General features: G+C 38.1%; 1 protein-coding gene across 4 annotated transcripts in view; it reads left to right on the plus strand.

Moving 5' to 3' along the window:
• The window catches only part of PIK3R4 (phosphoinositide-3-kinase regulatory subunit 4), an 83,762-nt gene that overhangs the window by 53,356 nt on the left and 7,823 nt on the right, over positions 1-22,583 (plus strand). For all 4 annotated transcript variants that reach the window (XM_032408720.1, XM_032408722.1, XM_032408723.1 and 1 more), the window contains exons 13-15: positions 601-766; positions 14,267-14,431; positions 21,300-21,511. In XM_032408720.1, the coding sequence (XP_032264611.1) occupies positions 601-766; positions 14,267-14,431; positions 21,300-21,511 (543 nt within the window). The remainder of the gene's footprint in view (positions 1-600; positions 767-14,266; positions 14,432-21,299; positions 21,512-22,583) is intronic.

Genomic DNA, 22,583 nt, shown 5'->3' on the forward strand with positions numbered 1-22,583 from the left:
AGACTTTGAGAACCAGGTTGCCTCCCTAGCACCCAATTTCTAGGTTTAGGATAGCCATTATCTCTGGCTGTTGAGCAAGTAGTCAGGGTTTTTCTAGGTGGTAAGTGACTATTGTGCACTAGACACTAGAGGAGGGCCCCAGCGCAGTCCTTCTAAGGCTCTTTGGTCAACACTTAATTGCTATCTTGGATGTCTTAATAAATAATAGTAACTGTCATGGTCTAATAGACCACGCTGTGTTTTTTTTTTTTTTTAAATTTTATTTATTTATTTAATTGACAGAGAGAGAGAGAGATAGCGTGAGAGGGAACACAAGCAGGGGGAGTGGGAGAGGGAGAAGCAGGCTTCCAGCCGAGCAGGGAGCCCAATGCGGGACTCGATCCCAGGATCCTGGGATCATGACCTGAGCCGAAGGCAGATGCTTAACCAACTGAGCCACCCAGGCGCCCCTAGACCACTCTGTATTGTCTAGCTATTGGTACTCTTTGTTTAGTTCTTATGATTGTTCTCATGCTCATTGTTGGTGACTATAGCTGGAGGTGAGAGGATTATTGTATTTGTAAACTATAGTTTAAGACCTACTCCTTTGCTTTTCCTTAGGGTGGCGTCCCAAAGGGCTACTAGTTGCACATCTTCATGAACACAAATCTGCTGTGAATCGAATTAGAGTCTCTGATGAACATTCACTTTTTGCAACATGTTCAAATGATGGCACAGTGAAAATCTGGAACAGTCAAAAGATGGAAGGGAAGACCACCACTACCAGGTAATAATGCTTGGGAGCAGAATCCATTTAGTCAATCAACAAATGTTTATTGAGTGCTCACTCTGACAGGTGCTATTTTAGGAACCAGGGATATAGCAATGATAAATGGACAAAAATACCTGTTCTGTGGAGCTTTCCTTCTTGTGAGAGGTGACAAACAATAAACAGTATAAATAAGTAAAACATATAGTATGTTAAACGGTAAAAAATGTTATGGAGAAAAATATAGCAGGAAAGAGGGATACGGAATAGAGTAGAGGTTGGGGTAGATAGAATGTTAAATAAATTGAACTAGAGACTGCCTCACAGAAAAGATATCATTTGAGGAAAGACCTGAAACAGGTGAAGGAAAGAGTCATGTGTATATCTTGGGGAAGAGCATTCTAGGCAGAGGAAAGAGGGATTTCAAAGGCCCTGAGGTAGAAATATGTTTGGCATCTTTTGAAGAACAGCAGAAACGTCTGTGTGGCTGGAGCAGAGTGAGCAAGAGGGAGGAGTAAGAGGAGCCAGATTACATAGGGCCTTGTAGGCTACGTAAAGGACTTGGATTTTTATTCTGAGTGAGATGGGAGCCTTTGGAGGGTTCCAAGCAGAGGAGACATGATCTAAGTTAAATTTTAATAGAATTACTGTGGCTCTTGTATTGAGGATACTGAAGCTGTCAGAGGCTCTTAGGGTAATTCAAGCAGACGTGGAGGTAGTGGGATATGGTCAGACTCTGGATATATTTTGATGGTAGAGCCAACAAGATTTGCTAAATGGGTTAGATGGAGCATGAGCAAGATAAAAGTAACAAATGATGGAATGACTAGCTATGTAAGAAAAACACTTACTATACCATTGCCCCACTGTTATGGTCAAGATGGAGACTAGTTATGACTTGAAATCTCTAAGACTCTTTGTGCATGATGTGATTTTGGTGAGTGTGGTTTAGATTTGTACACTTTTATAGTTATGTCCCTTCTTGATATGCAGTCTGTCTGTCTGCCAGTTCCCCATTCCCCCATCCCCATTAGTCCTGCCATATTCGTATTTGTTCTGTGCCTAAGTTTGGTCTGGGTCTGAATAGAAAGCTACTCGAAATCAAAATTGAATTTCATGTGTAAAAAAGATGTGGATAATCTCTGGTGCTTTTCTTGTTATCAGTTCAGTGACTACAGCTAACCATAAAATCATCAAACAAAATATCTTTGATAACTAAAATAAGTTGGAAGTTTACTCTTAACAATGTGGTAGTTTTGTGCTGTTCATTTTTTAAAAGGGCTCTATATTTTTACTCTATGCTTAATTATTTTCATGTTCATTCTTTCTTGGCTTGCATTGGTCAGAACATAAATCAAAACCAGTAACAGAATCCTGGCTCCATTTAGTAATTTTTTTGTCAATGTTTTATCATGAAATTCCAAACCTATAAGTAAAGTTGAAAGACTTTCACAGTGAACATTCATATACTTGCCACACAGATTCTGTAATTTTACTGTATTTGCTGTGTCATGTAATTATCCATCCTCCTGTCAGTTCATCTTCTTAAAATATATTCCACAGTAAGTTGCAGACGTTAGTACACTTCCCCTAAACACTTCAGCTTATTTATCATTAACTAGAGATCAGTACGTGTTTATAATTTTTTTTGTTTGGCATGAAATTCATATGCTATGAAATACACAGATTTTAAGTGAACCATTCTGTACATAACGTAAACTTGGCAACTTAAACCACTCTCAAGATATAGAGTGTAGCCATCACACCAGAAGAATGTCCCCTAATATCCCTTCACAGAAAACCCTGCCTTCTACCTGCCTACAACCATTCTTTTGATTTTTTTCCCCACCGCTGTTAGCATTTTCATTAGTATTTTAAACACTTCTTCTTGTAATTATTTTTCAAATGGCTCTTTGTTATTATCATCATCAGTTGAATTCATTGTCCCTTTTATTAGGAGGGGAAGTTCAGTTGACATGTGTAAACCTCTCAAGAAACAACTGGAATCATTGATTAACTTTAAAAAGTCTCATTTGTTAATTCCCAAATGATTTTTATTACTGAGCCATGCCTTCTGTATTCCATTGTCATATTTTAGAGAATGGTATCCCAGTGTCACATTTCAGACAGTGGTATCCCAGAAAATGTGGCAGTTCAGCTGACTGTATAGTCTTTGGGAAGTTTGTATGATAATTAGAAGATTGGATTTCCTGCAGATGCAGCTGCTCTCTCGCTTTTCTGAAACCCCTGCTGTCTTGTTTGTGGAGTGCTGTAGACCTTGGCTTGGGGGTGCTTCATTCCACAGTGGGGAAGAGGGGAAGGGAACAGAATGTGTTACCCGCATCATATGCCTTCATGAACTGGATTAGGAGAGAAGCAGGTCATTATTATCGCCAGATCCAAGTGGGGAACAGCTGGTGGCTGGGAAAGAGCAACAAAACTTAGAAAAAGTATTTTCTTAGGAAATGTTACTAGTATATTCTGACTACTGAAGTTTTTCCTCTATGCGTTATGTTGGCTGACCACCCAGTTCCCAGTCCTGACTTTCTCATTGAATATGATTGTGATTTAGGCCACCCAGCTCTTGGCCCTGCCGTTTTCTTCTTTCTTGAGTTAAACTTTTGGTTTGTCCCTTGAGGACTAATCTGTGAAAAATTGCTATTTTTCTAAACTTTTACATAAAGTTTTTAAAAACGTAATCCTTTATAGTATTGTAAATTATATTTTCCATATATGCTTCTTGTGTTACCCTATTTTTGGCTCATTTAACTTCTCAGTTTTAGAAGAGGTTGATGAATTTGGTACTTCTTGAATGTGATGATAAAACATCTCAGTGGAGTTTTGTCTCAATGAAGAGTTGACACAATATGAGAGGTGTGCAAGAAAGTTACAGTGTTACATATTTTAGAGTTGCTGATAGTGTTGGAGGTTGAAGTTTTTGAGTGGTGTGGCTACTCTGAAGAAAAGGGAGCATAAAGGCCTATAAAAGGCCTGAGGATGCCTGAGGCCTTAATCTTTACCAGTTGAATTTTGGGGACGGGAAGATCGTGGTCAGGAAAGGGGAAAGAAGAAGCCATTTGAGTTACATTAAACTGCAATAGAAGAAAGAGTTTTAAGAAAGGAACTTAGAGGCAGCTCTCAAACGCAATAAAAAAGCCAACTAGCATAAAAACCTAGTAAGGCCATTGGGCATTCTCACACAGTGCCCTTTGGTGGAATGCAATTGATACATCCATCATCCTTGGAGGGCTTTTTGACAATACATATTACAAGCATTTAGGATGTCCATATCCTAAGGAAATGACTAAGAATGAACTCAGAGATTTAGTTTTTAAGGGCTGTTCAGATTGGCTTCCTTTATAATAGTAAAAAATTAGAAACAAACCAGAGGTTCAGCAGTAGAGGTAAAATTGGATAATAAGTCCTGGTGCAAATACAGAATTGATGTTGTGGGAATAAGTTTTTTGATATAAAATATATTGATACATTGTGTGAGAAATTAGGTTTAAGAGGGAGGTTTAAGAACTCATATAGGGTTTCTATTTTTGGAATGACTAAGGATTTCTAAAAATCTCCTCTTTAATAAAATTAGAACACTGGTAGGTACTGTTAAAATCAACTTTTTCAGGGGTGCCTGGGTGGCTCAGAGAGTTAAGCGTCTGCCTTCAGCTCAGGTCATGATCCCAGGGTCCCGGGATCGATCCCCGCATCGGGCTCCCTGCTCAGCGGGGAGCCTGCTTCTCCCCCTCCCTCTGCCTCTCCCCCTGCTCATGCTCTCTCTTTCTCTGTCTGTATCTCTGTGTCTCGAATGAATAAATAAAAAAATCTTAAAAAAAATCAATTTTTTCAGAACTCTAGAAATTAACTAAGTCCTGCATTAGTCTGAAGAGTGTTATTCAAGAAAATCAACTGACTCTTAGAACAGTGAGCCATGGTGTCTTTAATTTTATCCCCTTTTACCAAGCAGTGCAGTAGCTTTGAAAACTGATAGTCCCCCAACCTTTTATCACACTGTGCAGTAACTTTGAAAATCAGTCCCACACTGTGGTAACCATGAAAACCAGCAGCTTAGTAGTGACTGGAGGGGTCATAATGGCTAAAAGCCCCATTTCTAGAGAATTGTCACTATTTGACCTTTCTGCCAGTTTGCTGAAAGCTCCCTCCTCCTCGGGGTCTATCTTTATTTGATCTGATTCATCCTGTTCTTTGAGAAAAACTCTGGCCACAGGGCATTTGTTGAAATTATCAATGCTGTTTGTTTAACATTGCAGCAGCCTAAGGTAGCATTACCAGTTGTAGCTAAAGAAGGCTAACAAAAAACTTACAAGGAAGAACTAGGGAATGATATGTCTGTAGGGGCCCTTGGAAAGTTCAGACATATTCATGGGTATCTGTAAGGCCACATGCATGTATAGGGTTGTGTGCATGCCCAAGAAAGAACTGAGAAGAGCCTGAGTTCTTGCCTCTGGCTGACCTTGAGACTCTGTGCAAGCAGGAAATGAAAGATAAGGCAGAATTGTAAACTGCTTTGTTGAAGGTATGCCACAAACACAGAGAACCTCAACAAAGGCTAGAACACTTATCATTTCAAGGCATGTAAGGAAATGTCTGTCTAGTCATTAGCCAACCACTAAGTTAACTGAACAAAGACTTTAGTGGCTACGCATGAGAAAGACTATGGACTTTAGAGAATTAATCCAGGGAGAGTCACTAAATAAACAGCAACAACCTTGGAATATTATTTCCAAAACTGACATAGAATATCTAGTTTTGAACAAACAAATTGCAGGTCAGGAAAAGAAACGTGACAGTATGGTCTATATATAGGAAAAAAAGCAGTCAGTGAGTGGAAACTTCCTCAGTAATCCCAGATATTGGACTTACTAGACAAAGACTTTAAATTAGCTATTAAAAATACTTTCAAAGAATTAAACCATGTCTAAAGAATTTAAAGTAACTTAAAATGTCTCACCAAATATACATATCAATAAGGAGATAGAAGTGATCAATAGAAATTCTGAAGTTGAAAAATAAAATAACTGAAATAATGAAATAAGTGAAATAAATGAAAAATTCACAAGAGAGGCTGAACAGATTTCAGCTGGCAAGAGAAAAAAATCAGCCGAGGATAGATCTGTTGACATCCAACCAGAGGTACAAAAACTAAAAAAGAATAAAGAAAAATGGACAGAGCTTCATAGGCCTGTAGAAGACCATTAAATGTGCCAACTACACATAGTAGGAGTCCCGGAAGGCGAGGAGAGAGAGAAAAAGGAGGAGAAAGAATATTTCAAGAAACAGTGGCTGAGAACTCCCCAGATTTGGTGGAAAACATTAATCTGCACATTTAAGAAACTCAGTGAACTCCAAGTAGGGTGAATTTCCCTGATGCAGGGAAATTGCATTTCCCTGATGATGAGTCAAAGAGAGCCATACTAGACACAAGATAAGCAAACTGTTGAAAGACAAAATCTTGAAAGCAGTGAGAGAAAAGGGACTTACCTCATACAAGGGATCCTCAATAAGATTCACAGCTGACATTTCATCAGAAATGACACTGGAAGTCAGTGAGATGACATATTCAAAATGTTGAAAGAAAAAGACCGTCAACTGATAATGCTATATCTAGCAAAATTGTCCTTCAAAAACAAAGGAGAAATTAAGACATTCCAAGGTCATTAAAAAACATGGAATTTATTGCTAGGAGATTTTCCCTAAATGAAATACTTAAAGGTGTTTTTTGTGCTAAAAGAAGAGGACGTATAACAGTAACTTGAATCCACATGAAGAAATAAAGAACATTGATAAGGTAAATATATAAGTAAATATAAAAGACAGTAAAAATTATTTTTATAACTCTTTTTACCCGTTGTCTTATTTAAAAGATGACCACATAAAGAAATAATTATAAAACTGTGTTTATGGGCTTGTAGTATATAAATATAGAATTTGTGTGACAATAATAGTACAGAAGAGGGAGGGAAGGAACAGAGAGATTGGAGAAAGTTTTTGTGTATTAATGAAATTGGTATTAATTTGATCATCTTTAGATATCAAATGTATTTCCCAGGGAACCACTGGAAAAAACCTTTCAAAAACATGTAGTATAAGAAACAACAAGGGAATTAAAATGGTATACTAGAAAATACATTTTTAACATAAAGAAGGCAGTAATGGAGGAATACAACAACGATAACAACAAGACCTGTGCAAGGCAGAGAAAACAAATAGCAAAATGTCAAACATAAGTCCTACCTTATTGGTAATCATATAAATGTAATCAAAAGGCAGAGTTGGCAGAAAGTATGAAAAAACATGATATGACTATGTGCTGTCTATAAGAGACACACTTTATTTTTATTTATTCAGTTAAAAAATTTTTAATTCCAGTAAACATACAGTGTTATCTTAGTTTCAGGTGTACAATACAGTGATTCAGTAATTCTATACATTACTCAGTGCTCATCGTGACAAATGTACTTTTAATCCCCTTCACCTATTTCATCCATCACCCCCACCCACCTCCCTCTGGTAACCATCAGTTCTCTGTAGTTAAGAGTCTGTTTTTTGGTTTGTCTCCTTTTTTTCTTTGTTCATTTCTTTTGTTTCTTTAAATTACACATGAATGAAATCATGTGGGATTTGTCTTTCTCTGACTGGCTTATTTCACTTAGCATTGTACTCTTTAGATCCATCTATATTGTTGCAAATGGCAAGATTTCATTCTTTGAAATGAGTGATAGTCCATTGTGTATATATACCACATCTTTATCCATTCATCTGTCAGTGGACACTTGGGCTACTTCTATATTTTGGCTATTGTAAATAGTGCTGCAATAAACATAGGGGTGTATATATCTTTTTGAATTAGTGTTTTCATATTCTTTGGGTAAATACCCAGTAGTGCAATTTCTGGAGCATAGGGTTTTAGTTTTTTTGAGGAACTTCCATACTGGTTTTCACAGTGGCTGCACCAGTTTGTATTCCCACCAACAGTGTATGAGGGTTCCTTTTTCTCCACTTCTTCACCAACACTTGTTTCTTGTGTTTTTGATTTTAGGCATTCTGACAGGTATGAGGTGATATCTCATAGTGGTTTTGATTTGCATTTCCCTGATGATGAGTTATGTTGAACATCTTTTCATGTGTTTGCTGGCCATCTGTATGTCTTCTGCCCATTTTTTAACCGGATTATTTGTGTTTTTGGTGTTGTATAAGTTCTTCATATATTCTGGATACTAACCTTTTATCAGATATGTCATTTGCAAGTATCTTCTTTTTTTTAAATTTTTTTAAAGATTTTATTTATTTATTTGACAGAAACAGCGAGAGAGGGAACACAAGCAGGGGCAGAGGGAGAGGGAGAAGCAGGCCTCCCACGGAGCAGGGAGCCTGATGTGGGGCATGATCCCAGGATTCTGGGATCATGACCTGAGCTGAAGGCAGATGCTTAACGACTGAGCCACCCAGGCGCCCCGCAAATGCCTTCTCCCATTCAGTAGATTGTCTTTTAGTTTTGTTGATTGTTTCCTTTGTTGTGCAGATTCTTTTTATTTGAAGTACTCCCCGTAGTTTATTTTTGCTTTTGTGTCCCTTGCCTCAGGAGACAGAGCTAGAAAAATGTTGCTATGTCCCATGTCCAGGAGATGCACTTTAGATTCAAAGACACAAATTGGTTGAAAGTAAAAGGATACACCATGTAAACAGTACCTAAAAGAGAGCTGGAGCAGTTATATTAATATTGGACAAAATAAACTTTAAGACAAAAATTGCTACTACAGATAAATAAGGACATTTTATAATGATAGAAGAGTCAGTGCATCAGGAAAACATAACAGTTGCAAACACGTGCACCTGATAACACATCCCCCAAATGAAGCAAAAACTGACAGAATTGAAGGCAAAAGTAAGATAATTCAACAGTAGTTGAGACTTTAATACTCTGCTTTCAGTATGGATAGAACAAGTAGGCATAAGGTCAACAAAGGAAATAGAAGATTTGATCAATACTACAAACTAACCAGACCTAAAGATTTTAATAGAACACCCCACCCAACAGTAGCAGAATACAAATTCTTTTCAAGTGAACATGGAACACTTTCCAGATTAAACCATATATGAGGCCATAGAACAAGCGCCAGTAAATTTAAAAGCATTGAAACATCAACATGTATGTTCTCTAACCACAGTGGAATGAAACTAGATATCAATAACAGAAAGGTTTGAGAAATGGACAAATACGTGGAGAATAAACACCACATGGCTAAATAACCAGTGGTTCATGAAAATGAAAACACAACATGCCAAAACTTATGGAATGCAGCTAAAGGAGTGTTTAGAGAGTAATTTATAGCTGTAAACATCTATATTTAAAAAGAAAGATCTTAAATCAATTAACTAGCCTTCACCTTAGGAAACTAAGTAAAAGAAGAGCAAAGTAAACCCAAAGCAAGTAGAAGGAAGGACATAATAAAGACTAAAGGGGAAATAAAGAAAAATCAACAAAAGCAAAAGTTTCTTCTTTGGAAAGATCAAAATTGTCAAACTTTTTCTTCAGTAACCAATACAAAAAAGAGAGGACTAAAATTACTAAAATTAGGAATGAGAGAGGAGTATTACTACTGACATGACAAGTAATAAAAGGAATTATGACAAAAATACTATGAACAATTGTATGTCAACAAATAACCTAGATGAAATGGACAAATTCCAAGGAGACGTAAGCTGTCAAAAAATGACTCAAGAAGAGGGGCACCTGGGTGGCTTAGTTGGTTAAGCATCTGCCGTAGGCTCAGGTCATGATCCCAGGGTCCTGGGATCGAGCCCTGCATGGGTCTCCCTGCTCAGCGGGGAGCCTGCTTCTCCTTCTCCCTCTGCCCCTCCCCCCTGCTTGTTCTCTCTCTCTCTCTCTCTCTGTCTGCTCTCTCTCAAACAAGTAAAAATCTTTAAAAAATGACTCAGGAAGAAATAGAAAATCTGAATAGACCTGTAACAAAAAGATTTAATTAGTTATTAAAAAAAAAAAAATTCCCACAAAGAAAAGCCCAGGCCTCATGGTGAATTCTACCAAACAGTTAATGAAATAACACCCATCTTTCAAAAACTCTTCCCAAAAAACAGATGAGGGAACATTTCCTAACTCATTCTATAAGGCCAATATTACCCTGATGCCATAACCAGACAGATACATCACAAGAAAACAATAGACCAATACCCATAATTAATATAAGCATAAAAATCCTAAACTACATATTAGTAAACTGAATCCAGCATATTAAAATGATTATATGCCATGACCAAGTTCAGTTTATGCCAAGACTGCAAACCTTGTTCAGCATATGAAAATCAATCAAGGAATATATCCTATTAATAGAACAAAAGCTAAAGACCAAGTGATCATCTCAACAGAAAGCATTTGCAAAATCTCACACCCTTTTATGATTAAAAACAATTCAACAAACTAGTAATAGAACTGATAAAGGACATCTACAAAAAAACCCATAGCTGACATGTTGAAAGAATGAAAGCTTTCCCCCTAAGATGAGGAACCAGTTAAGGATGTCCACTTTTGCCACTTCCTAGAGGTTTTAGGGCAGTTAGATAAGGAAAAGAAATAAAAGGCCTACAGATTAGAAGGGAAGAAGTAAAACTAAATTGGCAGACAACATCATTTTGTTTATAGAGTATCTTAAGCAATGAAAAGAAAGACCTTTTAAAACTAACAAATGAGTTCAGCAAAGTTGCAGAATACAAGATGATGCTGTATTTGTATATACAATAAAACTGATTGCATTTCTGTGCTAACAATGAATGATCTAAAGGTGAAGTTAAGAAAACAATTCTATTTACAATAGCATCAAAAAGAATAAAATACTTAGGAATAAATTTATCAAAAAAGTACTGAAAACTATAGTATATTAAAGACCACAAAACATCATTGAAAAAAATTATAGAAGATCTAAATAAATGGAAAGACATCCTATGTTCATCCTGTGTTCATTTAATGGAATACTTAACATTGTTAAGATAGCAGCCCTCCCCAAATTGATGTACACATTCAGTGCAATCCCTGTGAAATAATCAGTGTTTCTGCAGAAAAATTGACATCCTGATTCTAAAATTCATAAAGAAATGCGAATGACTTAAATAGCCAAAATACTCTTGAAAGAACCAAGATGGAGAACTCACACTTCCAGATTTGCTTTTTGGCAAGAGTTTCTAAAACATAATCTCAAGAGCATATGTGACAAAAGAAAAAATAGACAAGTGAGACTTCATCAAAATTACAAACATTTGTGCTTCAAAGGACATTGTCAAAAAAGTGCAAGGACAACCCCCAGAACCAGAGAAATACTTATAAATATAATACACACACACACACACACACACACACACATACTTTTTCAACTCAAGAATAAAAGGACAATTAAAAAATAGACAGTGGATTCAAATAGATGTTCCTCCAAATAGGACCAATAAATATACAGAAAGCTGCTCCACATGATTAGTCACGAGGGAAATGCAAATTAAAACCATAGTGAAATACCATTTCACACCCACTAGAATGGCTGTAATCAAAAAGACAATAACAAGTGCTGGAGAAGATGTGGAGAATATGGTACCTTTATATGTTGCTGGTAGGAATGTAAAATGGTGCAGTAACTGTGGAAAAGTTTGGCAGTTTCTCAAATGCTAAACACAAGAGTTACCTAATAATGACCCCTCAATTCCACTCGTAGGTATAAACCGAAGACAGTTGAAAACATTTGTTCACACAAAAATCTATACACACGTGTTCACAGCAGCATTATTCATAATAGCCCCAAAGTGGAAACCACAATGTCTGTAAGCTGTTGAATGGAGAAACAAAATGTGTATCCTGTATACAATGGAATATTTAGCCACAAAAAAGAATGAAATGCACATGCTACAACATGGATAAACCTTGAAAACATGCTAAGTGAAAGAAGCCTGATTCAAAGGCCAGCTGGCATACAGATCTTCCTTGATTTATGATGGGGTTATGTTGTGATAAAACCATCATACGATGAAAATACCGTAAGTCAAAAATGCATTCAATACACCCAACCTACCAAACATAGCTTAGCCTAGCATACCTTCAGTGTGCTTAGCCTACATTAGCCTACAGTTGGGCAAAATCATTTAACACAAGGCCTATTTTATAATAAAGCATTGAATATCTCATGTAATTTGTTGAATACCGAAAGAAAAACAGAATGGTTCATAATGGTTGTACATATGTTGGTTTTTTACCCTTGTGATCGCATGGCTGCCTGGGAGTTGTGGCTCACTGCCGCTGGTGAGCACTATGAGTAGATTGTATGGCATGTCCTAGCAAGGAAAAGATCAAATTCAAAGTTTGAAGTACGTTTCAACTGAATGCCTGTTGCTTTCGTACCATCATAAAGTTGAAAAATGTAAGTCAAGGACCATCTATAGTTGTCAGGAGCTGGGGGGAACAGAGGATTGGGGAGTGACTGCTGATGTATATGGGGTTTCTTTTTGGGGTGATGTAAAGGTTCTTGGATTACATAATGGTAATGGTTACAACTTAGTGACTACACTATCTCTTTTTTTTTTTTTTTTAAAGATTTTATTTATTCATTTGAGAGAGAATGAGATAGAGAGAGAGCATGAGAGGGGGGAGGGTCAGAGGGAGAAGCAGACTCCCTGCCGAGCAGGGAGCCCGATGCGGGACTCGATCCCGGGACTCCAGGATCATGACCTGAGCTGAAGGCAGTCGCTTAACCAACTGAGCCACCCAGGCGCCCTACACTATCTCTTTAAAAGAGTGAATTTCATGATAGGTAAATTATATCTCAGTATTAAAAGAGAGGGAGAGAGAGAGAGCAAACAAATGCAAGAGACCCTGCAATACTGGTATTCCTTTCTCTCCCAGTGCCTTGTGCCTGGTTCTCTTTACTCATCTACCATACTGGTTGGGTCCCTGTAGGCACTATGTTTGAGAAGTGTGTCCAAAGACTTATACACAAATATTTACAGCAGCATTATTCATGATAGCTAAAAGGCAGAAACAAATGTTCATCAGCTGATGAATGGATAAAGAAAATGTGGTATTTCCTCGAATGGAATAATACTTGGCTATAAAAAGGAATGGATGAACCTTGAAAACACTATGTTGGGGAAAGAAGCCAGATGCAAAAGGCAACATACATGACTGCGTTCATAGGAAATCTCCAGAATAGGCAAATTCATAGGAAACTTAAGAAGATTTGTTTCCAGGGGCTGTCAGGAGAGGAAAATGAGGAGTGAATGCTAATGGATGTGAGGTAGGTTTCTTTTTTGGGTCTCTTAGGAATGATGAAAATGTAGAATTAGATACCGGTGATCTATGCAGAATTCTGTTAACATACTAAAAATCATGGAATTACACACTTTAAAATATTATACGTTATGGTATTGTGTCCCAACAAAACTGTGATTAAGAAAAAGTGAACTAGAGAGTAATGATTAATAAAAAGAAAATACAACATATCATTCCATATTTATTTAAGAAGCAAATATGAATATATTATAATATGCATAGAAAACCCTTTGTTCTATAACAAAATGTAAATAGTGTTTCTGGGTAATAGAATTATAGATGTTTTTACTTTTCCATATTCTTTTCTGTAGTTTTAATAATATTTTGTAGTATGTATTAGCTTGTATAATAAAATGAAACAAACAGAAAAGATGGAGATGAATAAATTTGGTGATTAGGGGCTTGTGATCTTTCAGAAGTATGGCCCCGTAGAATGATGAGTATGCACCTTACGAAGGAGGTACTGAAGATATTGAAAGAGGGAATTGGTGATCATGGGAGGCACCATGTGTAATTCATATATTCAAGAAGTTTGGCAGTGAATTTGAGAAAGGGAAGTAGACAGCTTGAGAGGTCAGCATGTGTGTGGGAGAGACTGAATATTATCATAAATATTTTGCATTTATGAGTATTTTATTATTTACATATTATTTGAGCTTCACTGTGTTCCAAGTAGAGAAGTTAGGGCAGTCCTGTTTTGTAGATGAGTAAACTGATACACAGCAGGGTAAGTGGCTTGACCAAGGTCATATAGGTGGTCAGTACTGGAACTCGGGTCTTTCACTCCAAAGCCAGTGCTTTTCCTGGTGTGGTCAGGCTGCATCCTAGGAATTACAGAATTACTGAAGGGTGCAAGAATAGGGCTTAAGGTATTGCAAGAGTGGAAGGAGAACTGGATGAGGGCAACAGAATGGGAGCTCCAGTTGGAAAGGAGGATGGACAGTCTTTCTGTGATAGAAGTGTGTGGGGATGGCCATTTGAAAATATAAGAAAAGTTGATTTTGTGCCGGTGCTTTTGAGCAGGATTCTAAGTTTTGTTAGAACAAGGAGGTGAAACAGACCTCAGAGTAGTAATTTTGTTGGTTAACAGCCATGTGGATATTTATTTAATGATAACAATAGTAATGCTTTTGTGGTCATTGCAGAAATGCATTCTGTTTTCTTTCGTGCAGATCTACTCTTACATACAGCCGAATTGGAGGACGTGTCAAGACACTTACATTCTGCCAGGGGTCCCACTACTTAGCCATTGCGTCTGATAACGGTGCCGTCCAGCTTCTTGCGATTGAAGCTTCTAAGCTGCCCAAGTCTCCTAAGATTCAGCCTCTGCAAAGCAGGTATCTATCTTTTGTGTTTTTTAAACTGCATTTAGCACACTAGGGTAATTTAATCCTACCTTGCCAGTGTAGTTTGGATCAACTGAGGGCCTATTAGATTGTACTTCTTTTTTTAGCACATAAAATAAATAAAACTGTGTTTTCAGCTCAAATTTGTCACATGCAGTTAGTTTCAGAAAGCTATGTCTGCGTATCTTTCCTCCGAAAGGTCAGAAGGGCGGCTTTGAACTTGCAGCTCATCACAGTCTGGAATCTGTTTGAATAACCTAATTATCAGTTGCATCTTCTGTCTCAGCTGTGAAAAGCACAACTCTGGCTTGCTGATTTTGAGAATGTGAATGTTCTTCATTAAAGAAAACTCAAAATGTCAGCATTTTGTCACTTGGCATTAAAATGTCTGAAGTTGATGGGAACATGGAGTGCTGCTTTTAGTCAAATGATTTGCTTATCATTGTAAAACAAAATACTGGCTGGTTTTATTTAAGAATTTCCTTCACTTCTTACAAATTGTGGTTACCCACAGATTTTAAACACAGGGTAAGACATTTAAAGATAAAGCAGAACAAGTTTTCAATTGACCAGTATGTGCTACACACCGAGGATTCCAGATACAAATAAGATATGTTAAGCTCTCTAAGACACTACAGTCTAAGGGATGAAGCAGACCAGTTAACAGATGATTTCAGTTGCAGTGTGATAATGTGCCCATGTTACAGGGACGGGGGGAGCCAGCTTGCAGGGGATAGGGAAGAAGGCCTGGAGGAGGGGAGACCAGATGTGAGTTAGCTAGCCAAAGCAGGGTGGTCGAGAAGGGCATGGCAGGCAGAGGGGGTAGATCCCACAGGAGGAAAGCGGAATGAGCGGATTTGTATACTTTCGTGGATTATAAGACACGGCGGTTGGGGTAGCTAAGGAAGGAAAGGATGTTGTATGTTGGATCATCTAGGATTATATTGTTTATATTATTTAATTGCTTGTTTGTAATTTTGTTTTGCCTTTACAATTAAAAATATGCGTTATGTTTAACACATTCACTGAACAGATTTGGGCAGCTTTTGTTTAGGACATATTATATATTGTTTTTAACTAAAGAATACCTGCTGGTTTTCTTTACAATTGTTTCAGCAGAGGATGACTGTACAACAGTATAACTGTTGAGTTCCGTGGAACTTAACCAACAGCTGTTGGCAGATTGGACACACACAGAGACGTGCACATTCCTCCCATGGGTACCTCATAGCTGATAGCACTTTGTACTGTGAATGTTACTGTCTTTACCCTAAGCAAACATGACTTTGTAGATTGCGAGATTGTGCCAGCACAGTTTTTCACTCTAGATTTCACTCTGTCTGATAGCAGTTGCTCCAAAGAAACCTTGCCTGAGTCTTTTTTAAGTTCGCTTCATTCGGTCGGATCAACTGTTGTCATGCCTCTCTTTTTTTTTCTTTCTTTTTTTTTTCCTTGTTTTTTCTTTCTTTTTTTTTTTTTTAAGTTTTATTATGTTATGTTAGTCACCATACAATACATCATTGGTTTTTGATGTGGTGATCCACGATCCATTGTTTTCGTATAACACCCAGTGCTCCATGCAGTACGTGCCCTCCTTAATACCCATCACCGGGCTAAACAATCCCCCCTCCCCCCTCCCCTCTAAAACCCTGTTTGTTTCTCAGAGTCCATAGTCTCTCATGGTTCATCTCTCCCTCCAATTCCCCCCGCCCATTTTTCCCTTCCTTCTCCTACTGTGCTCCCTGCTATTCCTTATGTTCCACAAATAAGTGAAACCATATGATAATTGACTTTCTCTGCTTGACTTATTTCACTGAGCATAATCTCCTCCAGTCCCATCCTTGTTGATGTAAAAGTTGGGTATTCATCTTTTCTGATGACTGAGTAATATTCCATTGTATATATGGACCACATCTTCTTTATCCATTCATCTGTTGAAGGGCATCTCGGCTCTTTCCACAGTTTGGCTATTGTGGACATTGCTGCTATGAACATTGGGGTGCATATGGCCCTTCTTTTCACTACATCTGTGTCTTTGGGGTAAATACCCAGGAGTGCAATTGCTGGGTCATAGGGTAGCTCTATTTTTAAATTTTTGAGGAACCTCCACACTGTTTTCCAAAGTGGCTGTACCAGCTTGCATTCCCACCAACCGTGTAAGAGGGTTCCCCTTTCTCCACAACCTCTCCAACATTTGTTGTTTCTTTCCCTGTCCATTTTTGCCATTCTAACTGGTATAAGGTGGTATCTCAATGTGGTTTTGATTTGAATTTCCCTGATGGCTAATGATGATGAACATTTTTTCATGTGTCTCTTAGCCATTTGTATGTCTTCTTCAGAGAAGTGTCTTTCCATGTCTTCTGCCCACTTTTTGACTTGATTATTTGGTTTTTGGGTGTTGAGTTTGAGAAGTTCTTTATAGATCTTGGATACCAGCCCTTTATCTGTAGTGTCATTTGCAAATATCTTCTCCCATTCTGTGGGTTGCCTCTTTGTTTTGTTGACTGTCTCCTTTGCTGTGCAGAAGCTTTTTATCTTGATGAAGTCCCAAAAGTTCATTTTTGCTTTTGTTTCACTAGCTTTTGGAGACGTATCTTGAAAGAAGTTGCTGTGGGCGATGTCAAAGAGGTTACTGCCTATGTTCTCCTCTAGGATTTGGATGGAGTCCTGTCGCACATTGAGGTCTTTCATCCACTTTGAGTTTATCTTTGTGAATGGTGTTAGAGAATGGTCGAGTTTCATTCTTCTGCATGTGGCTGTCCAATTTTCCCAGCACCATTTATTGAAGAGACTGTCTTTTTTCCATTGCATGTTTTTTCCTGCTTTGTCAAAGATTATTTGACCATAGAGTTGAGGGTCCATACCTGGGTTCTCTATTCTGTTCCATTGGTCTATCTGTCTGTTTTTGTGCCAGTACCATGCTGTCTTGGTGATCACTGGTTTGTAATATAGCTTGAAATCGGGCAACGTGATGCCCCCAGCTTTGTTTTTCTTTTTCAACATTTCCTTGGCGATTCGGGGTCTTTTCTGATTCCATACAAATTTTAGGATTGTTTGTTCCAGCACTTTGAAAAATGTCATTGGAATTTTGATCAGGATGGCATTGAAGGTATAGATTGCTCTGGGTAGCATAGACATTTTAACAATGTTTATTCTTCCAATCCATGAGCATGGAATATTTTTCCATCTTTTTGTGTCTTCTTCAATTTCTTTCATGAGTGTTTTGTAGTTCCTAGAGTATAGATCCTTTCCCTCTTTGGTTAGGTTTATTCCGAGGTATCTTTTGTTTTTTGGTGCTATTGTAAATGGAATCGTTTCTCTAATTTCTCTTTCTACAGTTGCATTGTTAGTGTATAAGAAAGCAACTGATTTCTGTGCATTGATTTTGTATCCTGCCACATTACTGAATTGCTGTATGAGTTCTAGTAATTTGTCATGCCTCTTAATAATTAGAATTTATAGCACCTTTTCACATTTTATTTGGCATTTGGACTTTTCATCGTCCCTCTAGGGGAAATACAGTCAGTGTTAGAATGTTTGTAAATATAGTTGTTTATCTAAGACACAGAGGCCAGCAAACTATAGCCTGCAGTATGGCCCATAAGCTAAGAACGATTTTTGCATTTTTAAAAGATTGTAAGAAAATGAATATGCAATAGAGATACGTGACTTGCAAAGCCTAAAATATTTACTCTCTGGCTTGTTAGAGAAAATGTTTGCTGACTCTTGATCCAAGAGCTAAAACTAAAATAATGTGTGCTGCAAAAGCATGATATATACTGATCAGGGAGGCTGGCCAATATGTTTATGAATTCTTTTTAGTTTAAAAATGCCTCAGCTTGAGGGCGCCTGGGTGGCTCAGTTGGTTGAGCGACTGCCTTCGGCTCAGGTCATGATCCTGGAGTCCCTGGATCGAGTCCCACATCGGGCTCCCTGCTCAGCGGGGGGTCTGCTTCTCCCTCTGACCCTCCTCCCTCTCGTGCTCTCTGTCTCTCATTCTCTCTCTCAAATAAATAAATAAAATCTTTAAAAAATAAATAAATAAAAATGCCTCAGCTTGAAAAAAAATAGGCATACCCATATAATGGAATAGTACATAAAAAGGAATCAGTGTTATTTTATTACTTTTATTGTCAGTAATGAAAGGAATAAACTATTGATTAACGCAACAACCAATGAATCCTAAATCCTTTTTGCTAACAAAAGAAGTCAGACCTAAAAGGCGATTTATTGTATGTTTTCAACTGTGTGACATTCTGGAAAACATAAAATTGTAGGGAGGAATTGAGATCAGTGGTAGTCACAGGTTGGGGATGGAGTAGGAGTTGACTACAAAGGGGCTGCACAAGATAATTTTTGGGGTGTGGACTTGTTCTGTGTGGTTCTGTGGTAGAAGATCCATGGCTGTGCATCTGTCATAACGCACAGAACTGTATACCACAAAGAGTGACTTTTACTCTAAGTTTAAAAAAAAATCAACCCAGATACAGGATGAAAGGTAGAATGCAGTCTAAAATCAGTCTACTTATTATACAGATGAAGCATATAGTCACATTGAAGAGTGTGGGCAATAAAGGAGCCAACCTAATACCTTTGGAATACAGTGGTTTAGTTGGACACTGCAAGGCGAATGACAGAAGGAACTGAACTCAAACACTGTGTTCTAGTTGGTGGTTTTTCACAGGAATATGGTTTATCAATTCCAAAACCACTTTAACTGTATACTAAGGTTGAACAATAGGTAAATATGTAGGTAATGAGAGCCAGGTTTCTCACTGCTGAAGAAAGAAGAAATTCATATTACAAATATGAGAAGGGAGGGGCGCCTGGGTGGCTCAGTCGTTAAGTGTCTGCCTTCGGCTCAGGTCATGATCCCAGGGTCCTGGGATCGAGCCCCGCGTCGGGCTCCCTGCTCCTCAGGAAGCCTGCTTCTCCCTCTCCCACTCCCCCTGCTTGTGTTCCCTCTCTCACTGTGTCTCTCTCTGTCAAATAAATAAATAAAATCTTTTAAAAAAAAATATGAAAAGGGGATGGCTAGAATGAACCCTGGTGCTGGATAGATATCAATATGGACTCAGTATCAATATGGACTCATGATATATGTATATGCATATGTATATATGTGTATGTTTGTATACATATGCACACATACACATAAAAAGATACCGAAGTACAGATAATATGTGTAGGCATCAGGTGTCGTATCTATATTTTCTTTTTTTTTTTTAAGATTTTATTTATTTATTTGACAGAGAGAGAGAGATAGCAAGAGCAGGAACACAAACAGGGGGAGTGGGAGAGGGAGAAGCAGGCTTCCAGCCGAGCAGGGAGCCCGATGTGGGACTCGATCCCAGGACCCTGGGATCATGACCTGGGCCGAAGGCAGACGCTTAAGGACTGAGCCACCCAGGCGCCCATCGTATCTATATTTTCTAGCTCTGGCCATTGAGAGGGACTGGAGCAGGGACAGCCCCCCCATAGCAATGAATACTTAGCACACACAGACTTTGGTTTTTAACCACCATTCTCCCAGGCACCTGGGTGGCTTAGTCGGTTGAGCATCTGACTCTTGATTTCGGCTCAGGTCATGATTCTCAGGGTCATGGGATTGAGCCCTGTGTCAGGCTCTGCGCTCAGCAGGATGCTCGATATTCTCTAATCTCTCTATCTAATAAATAAATAAATCTTTAAATACCATTCTCCCATAAAAGGAACCAGGGCTCCTTGGAGAACTGGTCGATTCCAGGGCTGGGCAGTGAAAATACAAGATGAGTCTTGAGTATATTGTGATGCCAGAAAGTTAGGAAGTGGTTCAAAAAAGCATATTGAAAGGGCATTGGAGCCAACCTGAGAGAGCTTTCTGTGGCCAAAGTTGGAACAACTTGAGCAGCAAAACAATAATAATACTATTACAACTCAGAGAATAAAATAAATATCCATGAGTCCATACTGATATAAATAAGTAAATGAATAAGTAAAATTAATGGGGGATGAAGTGACAATTCTTCTTTATAGAAAAATTCTAATCACTAAGTATAGAAGGAATGAGGGAAATAGTGACCATTAGAACACCACACCTATGATCTATCAAAGGATCCTAAAATATGTTGACAAAACTTTAAGCAGAAATGGGATTTTTATATGGTCTCAAAAGTATTTGCCCTAAAGATTGAGTAGTTATAAATGGAAAAATAATTTTACAGTGGAAAATCTTGGTAGACACCACCTTAGCCAGATGATTAAGGTTAACATCACCACTAATATGTTCTAATTAATATCAGGTACCTCCTCATAAATGCACGGAGAAGGATTTTATTTCGTGGTCTTCCAATAAGGCATAAACTGATTGAGAACACATGGGCAAACCCAAATGGAGGGACATTCTATAAAATAACCAGTAGTCTTGAAAAATGTCACAATCATGAAAGACAATCAAAGGCTAGGTAGGGTCAGATAGAAAGAGACGTGACAACTAAATGCTATATGGTATCTTGTTTTGGATCCTGGAACAGTAAAAGGACATGAGTGGAAAGCTAATAAAAATTCGATTATGTTCTGTATTTTACTAGTATTGTACCAAGGTTAATTTCTTAGTTTTGATAAATTTTTTATGGTTATGTAGGGTATTAACACGAGGGGAGCTACGTGAAGGATATACAAGAATTCTCTGTACTATTTTTGCAACTCTTCTGTAAGTCTGAAGTTATTTTTAAAAATGCCTCAGGTATCATTGGCTTGATGGGTTAGAGTTGTTATTTCTTGACTATGGTTAGAATATAAATTCATCTTAAATAGAGGCTGGTGCTATGTTTTCAGTGACCAGAAAAATCTTTACCTTTTGCTTTGTGTATTTCTTTAGAATTCTAGACCAGAAGGACGATGGCTGTGTTGTGGATATGCATCACTTCAACTCCGGGGCACAGTCCGTTCTGGCCTATGCCACTGTGAATGGCTCTCTAGTTGGTTGGGACCTCAGGTCTTCAAGCAATGCATGGACACTAAAGCATGATCTGAAGGCAGGCCTCATCACTTCCTTTGCTGTGGACATCCACCAGTGCTGGCTCTGCATTGGTGAGCTGACTTCAAAGTCATTGACTGGGTTGCGAATGCCACTAATGTCTGGAATTGCCTTCTTGTGGAATTTTTTTCCTTTTTCTTCATTGATAATTTTCTCTCTCTCTCTCTCTTTTTTCTTTTTGGAGAGGAAGAGCACGGGGGGCTGGCGATGGGGGAAAGGAGAGAGAGAGGGAGAATCTCAGCCAGGCTCCACGTTCAGCTCAGAGCCCGATACAGGGCTCAGTCTGACAACCCTGAGATCATGACCTGAGCCAAAACCAAGGCACCTTCCCCATCTCCTTTTTTTTTTTTTTTTAAGTGATTATTATGTTACAACCACTTGCAATTTAAGTTTTTTCATTTAAAAGAAAAAAAAAGACTTGAAAGATATCAGTATCCCAATGCATAAAAGTTTCCTTTTTCTCTTTGTTCTTAAATGAGCCTCTTTATAATCATTATAGTGATCAGATTTGGTGGCATTCCGTTATCCTGCCAGGGAAGCAGCAGGCTTGGTTTATGGATGAGAGCATTTGAGTTTGGGCAGACTTGGTTTCAAATTCCAGTAACCCCAGGCAAGCTGCGTAACTCCTCTGAGTGTTAGGATCCTCATCTTCAAATGGGGCTAATCCTTTCAAGGGCTGCTTTGAGGATTTAATGAGGTAAAAGCATCCATCGCAGGGGCCTGGTACTGGAGAAGAGCTAAACATCAGTTTATTGCCCTATTCCTTCTTGCCTCCCTTTCTTAAAGGCTGAAGGTGTATCATGTGATCTTGCTGGCTACTTTTCTGTTTTAGTTTCACATTTTACCCTCATAAGGCTTTGAACCTGCCCCTTGAGAATGTATCACATCTCACTTTTTCCCATTTGGCATACTTTCTGAAGAATTATAATCTGTTGTGCTTGAATTTTGGTTTCTAGATTCCCTGACTTACATTTATGATATTAAGTATCTGCCCTTTTCTTTATTTCTTTTTATATAGTTTATATGGAATACATTGTGTTTGCCTTTTGTGTGAATAAACTGCACGGGTACAGAAAGATGTGATGCCAGGCCTATGAGTAGGTAGAAACTCTGTGAGCAACTTAG

This window comes from Phoca vitulina, unplaced genomic scaffold, assembly GCF_004348235.1.
Source record: "Phoca vitulina isolate PV1807 unplaced genomic scaffold, GSC_HSeal_1.0 scaffold10, whole genome shotgun sequence".
Taxonomy (NCBI): Eukaryota; Metazoa; Chordata; class Mammalia; order Carnivora; family Phocidae; genus Phoca; species Phoca vitulina.